Source organism: Carex rostrata, chromosome 1 (assembly GCF_964058835.1).
Source record: "Carex rostrata chromosome 1, lpCarRost1.2, whole genome shotgun sequence".
In the NCBI taxonomy this organism is placed as follows: Eukaryota; Viridiplantae; Streptophyta; class Magnoliopsida; order Poales; family Cyperaceae; genus Carex; species Carex rostrata.
Genome location: NC_135918.1, coordinates 1,565,460 through 1,573,015, shown reverse-complemented (window position 1 = coordinate 1,573,015; position 7,556 = coordinate 1,565,460). Strand labels below are relative to the sequence as shown.

Here is a 7,556-nt window from a genome sequence, read left to right as displayed (position 1 = left end):
GGGGCATATATAAAAAAAAATTAAATTCGGGGGTATTTTTAAAATTTTCTTTTTTTTAAGGAGTATTAAAAAAAAATGGCCGAAACCTACACGTGCATCGAATATGTAGTATTTTCGTTTTTTAGTTATCAGAAGGTACGAAGACAGATAAGCATGAAGGCAACTATTTTAAAATTGAGATTAGTGTTGCTCTTGATCTTACATTTTAGTGTTCAATGGCACAATTGAGGATAATTCAAGTCTAATTTGGGTTTGAAAATAAGGAGAAACTGTTCTTTAATTTTTTTTATTAATATTAATTTTAATTGATTAAATTATGAAACGAGTTATTAAGAAAAATAAGTGGATTTAGATAGAGGAATAGTTAATTTTAAACTTTTTCTTTCTTTCTGAAAACTAAAACTTGTTAGAGAGAAATATCTAAATATGATGGGTTATGGCCTTATGGATATATTATGTAAAGGAGATAAATATGATCGAGAAATATCTAAATATGATGGGTGTTAGAGTTTATCCAATTCCCAACTACTTGTCGCCACGTAGCAGGCTTTCCTCCGCTGAAATTTCAGGAATATTTTACTATGTGCGACTGTTCATATTTAACCGTCAAATCGAAATCAAACGGCTGACTACGAGAGAATAGGTAAACTATCTGAGTATCTGTGTAACGGGACCCACATATCTTGTATAATTTCCGCGTATCTATTATTGAACAGCGAGTAGGTTTAAATTTTACCGAGACTATGTACATAATAGAGAATCAAACCTAATTAATTCCAAATTGAATTAAGCCCACGACTCTCCCATTTCCCATTATTCAGTCTCTATTCTTTTCTCCTCTCCTACCCTTCTCATGTGGATTAACCACGTCATCATTGCCGGGACGCAGCACTGACTCCGTCCGGTGGTGGCACCGAATGGACACCCTCGGTCCCCACCGCCGCACGTCCAGTTCGGACCGCTACCTCATTCTCTTCTCCCCTCCGCCAGCCTCTCCCAAACCCGATTCGATTCTGAGCAAACCCGCATCCGAAGACTCCCCCGAGCTTCAAGAAGACGATATCTTCTCCACCAACAACGGGTCTGGATCCGATTCGTCTATGCTTTCGGGAGCGCGTAGCGCCAATAATATCGGCGCGTCTGTTACGGCAGCCTCCCGCCGCCTCGTCAACCTTCCTGATCCCCCATCTGGCATTCTCGCGTTGCTACACGACACCAAACAGCCAATAGCCTCGTCAACTGCTAGTTCTCTCCATCGGAAGGCCACGATCGCCTCTGCCACGTCAGCATCAACGGCGCGCATGATCCCTGCGCCGAAGCCGAAGGTGAAGGACGAGTATGCGATGCCGCACCAGTCGGCTCCGCTGAATATCCCGGTGGGGCCGCCCAGGAAGCCACGTAGCGGGATCTGGTTTGATGAGGCTGGGGATGGGGATGACTATACAGACATGTCAGAGATGCTTCCACCGCACGAAATTGTGGCGAGAAGAATGGGAAATACTCCTCTCACCGCTTCTTCTTGCCTAGAAGGCGTTGGTAGAACGCTCAAAGGCAGAGACTTGAGGAGGGTCCGCAATGCGGTTTGGAGACAGACAGGGTTTCTTGATTGATTTTATTGATCAGCTAACCAGCGATCAAAGTGGGAGTTGAGAGGTGATTTTATTTTTCTGTACCTCTCTGTTTATTTTGGGGGAGTTTGGGGGTATTTTTCGTTTCGTCCTTTCCTTTTCTTTCTTTTCATTTTCTTTTACATTGGAGGAGGAAGGAAATTATGAGATGTTGTAAACAATGAGACTATGAGAGCTACTAATAAGGAATTAATTCGTTTACTATTTTTGCTGTTTCTTGGCGTTAATTGATTGTGCACTCAATTGATTCCTAGTTGTGACTTGAATTTGTTTCAATGGTTGCTATATTTTTTCTTAGCAAATCTTTAAACTTCCAAATAGTGAATTTTTAAAACTCGCCACTTTTAATTTACGTGCCATTGAAACTTGAAAGATTACAGGTGTAAATTTTCTGTTGTACTTGTACTGCCAGATTTCGGTACTGGTCAAGCTGCCAAATATTTGAGGGCACCAGTGAGATTGTAAAAGAATTTCTCAAGCATAAAAACTAGCACCACGAAATGCTGTTATCTTTGCTGTGGGTTTTGTACCAGCTATTCGCTATTGTTACTCATTGATATAGTTGATTCCCTAATTAATCATAATTTGATACAGAATCAACTGTTCTTTTTATTACATGAGACCTTTTATCTGGTTCGTTTTATTTTTGTATCAAGCAAGAAAAAAAAGATACTTGTAGGTTGTAATTGGCAGTTGAAATGTCAGTTATTAATGGGGGAAAGGTTAGTTTAATTTCTGATGTTTGAAAACAGATCATATTCTTTAATGCATGCAAGAAAGAATTGTCCTTCATTACTTTTGTTTCCTTTTGGTGGCACTGGGAAGGTGAGGAGCCAAATCTGACTTATTGGTATAACTAAAATTTGTCAGTATGCATTTGCTACGTTCTATTGTCTGTTTTTTATTAGATAATCCTGAATTTGTATTATTGTTTAGGTGTAATTTGCAAATTGTGCATACTTGTTTGAATACTAGGAATCTTCTGTGGAACTTGGACCTGGATCAGTATTTGTGATGTTTATTTCTTAGTATGCATTTGATTGAACTGAAAGTTGTATTATTTATTAGGTGTAAATTGTAAATTGGGCATACTTGTTTGAATACTATTGTATCTAGGAATTTTCTGTGAAACTTAGACCTGGATGTATCCGTATTTTGTGATTTTTATTTCTTATTTAATGCGTAGCAATAAATCTATTCATGAACTGCAAAATATGAGGATAGAAGCTGCAATTTTTAACATGTTAAAATTGCAATTGCTATTTGAACAAGTCAGCTGACATAAAGTATGCAAATTGTCACTATCAAGCATTTCAAAAAAAAAAAGAAAAAGAAAAAAAAGAAGACAAAGTATGGAAATTTTTACTTGGGTTGTTAGTCGTTACTTGTTAATATCCTGTGTGGGTATTATAGATTTTAGTTAATGATATTTGAATTTCGTTGTTGGTTCCTTTTAAGGTTGTCTTGCACACATCGTAACACCTTGGGCTACATACTGGTCAAAATTTCTGGGACCAAGTACCAACCGAAATTGTCTTTTGAGTTACTAGAATAATAACACTTTTGTACATACCGCATCTTTGTGTTGGTCTCTTGAGATTGGTATTGAGGTCAAATTCCGATTCTAATTTAGCAAATCTATCTAACGTGCTGAGATTTCTTCTGTTCTTCAGAATCCTTTTATTTTATTTTTTAAAGTTTTCTGCCGTAATAGGCAATAGATAAACTTCAATTTAGGGAGAAAAAATGGCGATTAGAGCCTGCTAGAAGAAAAAAGAAAAATAATGACGCTGTATAAAGCCCGCCAGATAAAAGGCCCGAGCTCACTTCTCCTCTCTAATGGCTAAAGGCCCAATGAATGAAGGCCTGATGAAGCCGCAAAAATCATACAAAGTTCTCTTTTAACTCCGCCAACGTGGCAACCTTCTTCTCCAGCGCAGCGCCAACGTATTAATCGATCCTCGTTGATTTTTGCTCGTGTGACGGAGATCAAGAATCGATCAAGGCCAGGTCATCCTGTCTGTCTCAAATGCGGTGATCGGGATCACATAGCGAAAGGCCGCAACTCTTTGATTTGTTTTATTTGTGATCAGACAGGACACAAAGGCATCAACTGTCACTCCACTCAATTCAAGTGACTCTTCCACTTCTGGTGTAACAATGGCGCCGCCTGGACTTCGCCGGGGGACTTATCGAGGGCGATTTCAACCTTTTGGACATCGGCCAGGTCGTCGCAATGTTCCGCTGGTCCCCTCGCCTAATCCCAACCCCCCTGTAGCGGTTCCGCCTTTTCAGCAGCCGATCACGCATGAGAGACCTTTCCTAGGTCAACCTCCACCGCATTTCGCACCTCCACCTCCACCTCCACAACCGGTGCAGACACCCCCCCGATCGGCCGGTGCAACATCGCCAGAGGCCTTCACCTCCATGGGTTCCCCTATGATCTCTGGAGATGGGAGGAATTTAGCCATAAGTAATGTCTTATGAAAATTTGAAATAGCACAAAGTCATGAGAAATTGAATAAAATTAGAAAATAAATTAAAATAAGACATTTAGAAATAAAACATAAATTGCCAAAAATCAAAATAGTTATGTTAAAGATTTGAAAATGACTGAGTGCCAATGGATTAGTCTGGTACTAAATTGCCCAAAACTCAGGCAAATACCATACCAGACAAGCACCACACCTCCAACAGCAATGCTGACAAACAGTGTTTTAAAATCCGGCTGCATATGCTTATGTAGTGGTCTTCTGCATACAGAATCTCATGCAATCAAGTTCATGCGATTTTGAATATACGGGTACATATACGGTCTATGTGGACTTGAAAAAGCCTAAAAATTATGTTGCGGTAGAGGAGAATAAAATCTATAACCTTTATAAAATGGTAAAAAACATAAACCGCTAGATTAAACAAGTCTTTAGATATAAATTAGTTTTATTTTATTAATATTTCTTTAACAAAGTATAGTAAAATTGCATATGTACTTCTGTATATAAATCCGCATAAGCGGCATGCCGCATATGCAGTATGCAGTGACTTTTCGCATACATTAACAAAATTGCATTTTAAAACATTGCTGACAAGTGACAAGTGCAAGAATACCAAAAATCCAAAGAGGAACCATTCTGATAGCGCAATTTCTAATCTGGAAGGAACGTTGTGCTCGAACATTCACAGAAGCAAGCAAGGACGCTAGCTCATGACAATCAAGGAAGAGGTTTTGTGGCAATTACAATTCCTAACAGCAGGAACAACACTCGTATAGGCGGATGAGCAAAAAGGAAGACTGACCTGTTTTGAGCGCTTTTATTTTACCTCCATGTAGTTACATACTCAATGTAACAGAACATTTTCTTTTTAATTAAATTTGGGCTAGACCCTTATTTTTCATAAAAAATAAAGGATTTGAGAAGTTGGATTAGATAAAAGAAAATAAAAAAAAACTCTTATGGTACATGGGAGAGCAACCAACAGCTGAAAGTCTGAAATCTGCATAATTGTATACTCTTGACAATATGCATAATAGCATATTGAGGAAAGGAAGACGCAAAAAAAAAAGTATTGCATTCCAGATTTTCTCAATTGACTGGTGGGTCAAGTAGTTGACCTCTTGACCAGCAGTTCGATCAATTAGGCTCTGAAACTTTCTTATTGATTCTTGGTAGAATTGCTAATTCTACAAAGTCAAGTCAATTGCAGATTCAGCCAAACCCAAGTACATATTCAAGAAATAACGTAAATGAGCATGTATGTTCTACAGAGATCAAGGCAAAATATAAGACAAAAACTTGACTGGTCTTTAAAATATTTCCATCACCAAACTATTAATTTGTAAGCATATACTAACTTGTTCATACATCAATCAAGTACACTTTTTACAAACCCATGAACGTAATTAAGATCCTGTCATACTTCAAAACCAACTCAAATTCAAATCAAGTCATCAAGGAAATTCCAGTCGAATGTTTCCTCAACACGAGAAGAGCTTCCATCGGAACTGGTTCTCTCGACTAACTGTAATGGATTTGCTTCAGAAGTAGATGCTTCAAGAAAATTACGGCTGTAATCTTTATTTGTATTGATTGGTCGGCGATCAAACGATTGCAGAGTTGCCGTTCGGATGTACACCCGACACAAGCTGAACTCATGTCTTAGTTGCACGCACTGAATTATGAATAACAGAAAAAAATGTCAATTAATTTGTCTTCATCATTCTGAGATGTTTGTGCCTGATAATTAGTCAGTTCTCAAACTGCATTAATTATGAGGTCTCACTAGTGCTCTACCAACTTAGCATCCCAAAAAGGCATTTTACATGAAAACGACGAGTCAAAAAGGTATATTAGATAAAATTATTTATGTCGGAATACAATTATTGTATTAGATTAAACATGAGAGAGCTTATTAGATAAATAATACCATAGTCGGACAGTTTTGAAATGCGCTTAATATCTAACAAAGCTAATTAGTATCCTACAAAGCTAGAAACATGATCTTAATATCAGAAATTTTTAATACCGATGGAGTCATAGCTGGCACACGATGCACACCACTCTGAAGCGCCTTGTACTCGTTCATCTTCCATTTTGTTTTGACACCAGCAGGGGCTTTCCCTTGGTAGAACACCAATGTTCTCTTCACCGCTATAACTTTGTTGCTTGATGAGAAAACATAAGTAGGCGACCCGGTTCCCTTCCAGTATCCGTACAAAGTTGTGCGGGTTGGCCTCCCACCTTGTACCTCCCTTTGTTGTCTTGGGCAGAAGAAAAACCATTGCTCTTGATCTGTCTTGTTCGCGACTCCTGCCACCGCTGCATGATCAATAAGCAACTTATGTTGGAGATATTGACAATAAATTGTTGCTCCCATCAATTGAATTTATTAATACCGGGGAAGAAGTGTAACATGGTTAATTAAGTAATTTATAGTGGACATACTACGTGATTATTTTAAACAGTTACAAGTATAATTGGGGATAAATAGAGCAATTCTCTCACTGTTTCATGTATACAATGTCATCATTAAGGAAAATGAGCATAACCTAATCAAGTTATTTCTAATTTTCAACTTGGAAGTTGTCTTTGAAGATATCAGTGAACAGAAACAATTGCTGGCCCAAAGCAAGGATTGAAATTCAGATGGTGCCAGACAATTTTCCATATAATATAATTCAGACAGAAAATAAGACAGGATTATAATAATAAAAAAAAAACTGAAGGAACTAACACTGAAGATCGCTTGGATGGTAGCTACAGACATCAAGTACTGGTATAACCCTCTCGATATCTGCTCGCGTATGATCCAATTTGTGTCGAAGGTAAAACAGTACAAGCTCTTCTTCTGTTGGATAGAACCTATAACCCGGCATGCTTATGAAGTTCATTTTGTTTTCCGGAAGAAAGTTTAACTAGTAGCTATATATGTGAAGTAAAAAAAATTAATGTGCTAATCAATCAATTCCTAGAGCCACCTAACGGTCTATGCAGTGATGCATGTATCCTTGATCGCAATTTTGGGAGAATTGTAGTGTGCTATTGCCACCGCAATATGAGATGCATTTGTAAATTTATAAAGGGAGGAAAATAAATTAATAAGGGAAATGAATGAAGAGCCGCGTAGTTCGTACTCGTTAATTTATGAGAAATTCTAGTCAAGAGAGAGAAAGAGACAGAGACTAGACCCCATGTGAACACTCGACGGAATGTATGAACCATGAATTAGTCATACATCCGTACTTAAAAATCAAATTGATTTTTTTTCAAGTCAAGACTCAAAGAGGGAAAATAAAAAAATAAAAAAAAGACAAATGACTTGGTAATTTAAAGGGCGGAAATTTTAATATATTATAAATCCTCATTCTTATAATTATTTTAAAAATTAGGGGAATTTCATGTATACCCCTCAAAAACTTCAATATTACGT

The 7,556-nt window shown here is 37.7% G+C and overlaps 2 protein-coding genes and 1 long non-coding RNA gene across 3 annotated transcripts; 2 read left to right on the top strand and 1 right to left on the bottom strand.

Annotated features, from left to right (window-relative positions):
• Positions 1-770: 770 nt before the first annotated feature.
• Positions 771-1,832, top strand: LOC144551243 (uncharacterized). The gene has a single exon (XM_078299138.1). It carries the CDS (start codon positions 918-920, stop codon positions 1,608-1,610), a length of 693 nt encoding a protein of 230 aa, XP_078155264.1. The 5' UTR covers positions 771-917; the 3' UTR covers positions 1,611-1,832.
• A 179-nt stretch (positions 1,833-2,011) lies between these two features.
• Positions 2,012-2,854, top strand: LOC144551237 (uncharacterized). Its single transcript, XR_013510785.1, has 2 exons — positions 2,012-2,310; positions 2,351-2,854. It is a non-coding gene; the product is annotated as an uncharacterized LOC144551237 (long non-coding RNA).
• A 2,537-nt stretch (positions 2,855-5,391) lies between these two features.
• LOC144564994 (NAC domain-containing protein 90-like) lies at positions 5,392-7,160 on the bottom strand. Its single transcript, XM_078314608.1, has 3 exons — positions 6,861-7,160; positions 6,153-6,445; positions 5,392-5,798 (listed from the first exon to the last, which is right to left on the bottom strand). The coding sequence occupies exons 1-3, from the start codon at positions 7,015-7,017 to the stop codon at positions 5,565-5,567; spliced, it is 684 nt and encodes a 227-aa protein (XP_078170734.1). The 5' UTR covers positions 7,018-7,160; the 3' UTR covers positions 5,392-5,564.
• Between the last annotated feature and the right edge of the window lie 396 nt (positions 7,161-7,556).

Excerpts from the sequence above, each read along its gene's own strand:
- LOC144551243 (XM_078299138.1), top strand. The coding sequence starts at position 918 with ATGGACACCCTCGGTCCCCACCGCCGCACGTCCAGTTCGGACCGCTAC.
- LOC144564994 (XM_078314608.1), bottom strand. The coding sequence starts at position 7,017 with ATGAACTTCATAAGCATGCCGGGTTATAGGTTCTATCCAACAGAAGAA. Across the intron at positions 6,446-6,860 it reads CCATCCAAGCGATCTTCAGT|CGGTGGCAGGAGTCGCGAAC; the intron begins GTTAGTTCCTTC and ends TTGATCATGCAG. Across the intron at positions 5,799-6,152 it reads TGCCAGCTATGACTCCATCG|TGCGTGCAACTAAGACATGA; the intron begins GTATTAAAAATT and ends TTCATAATTCAG.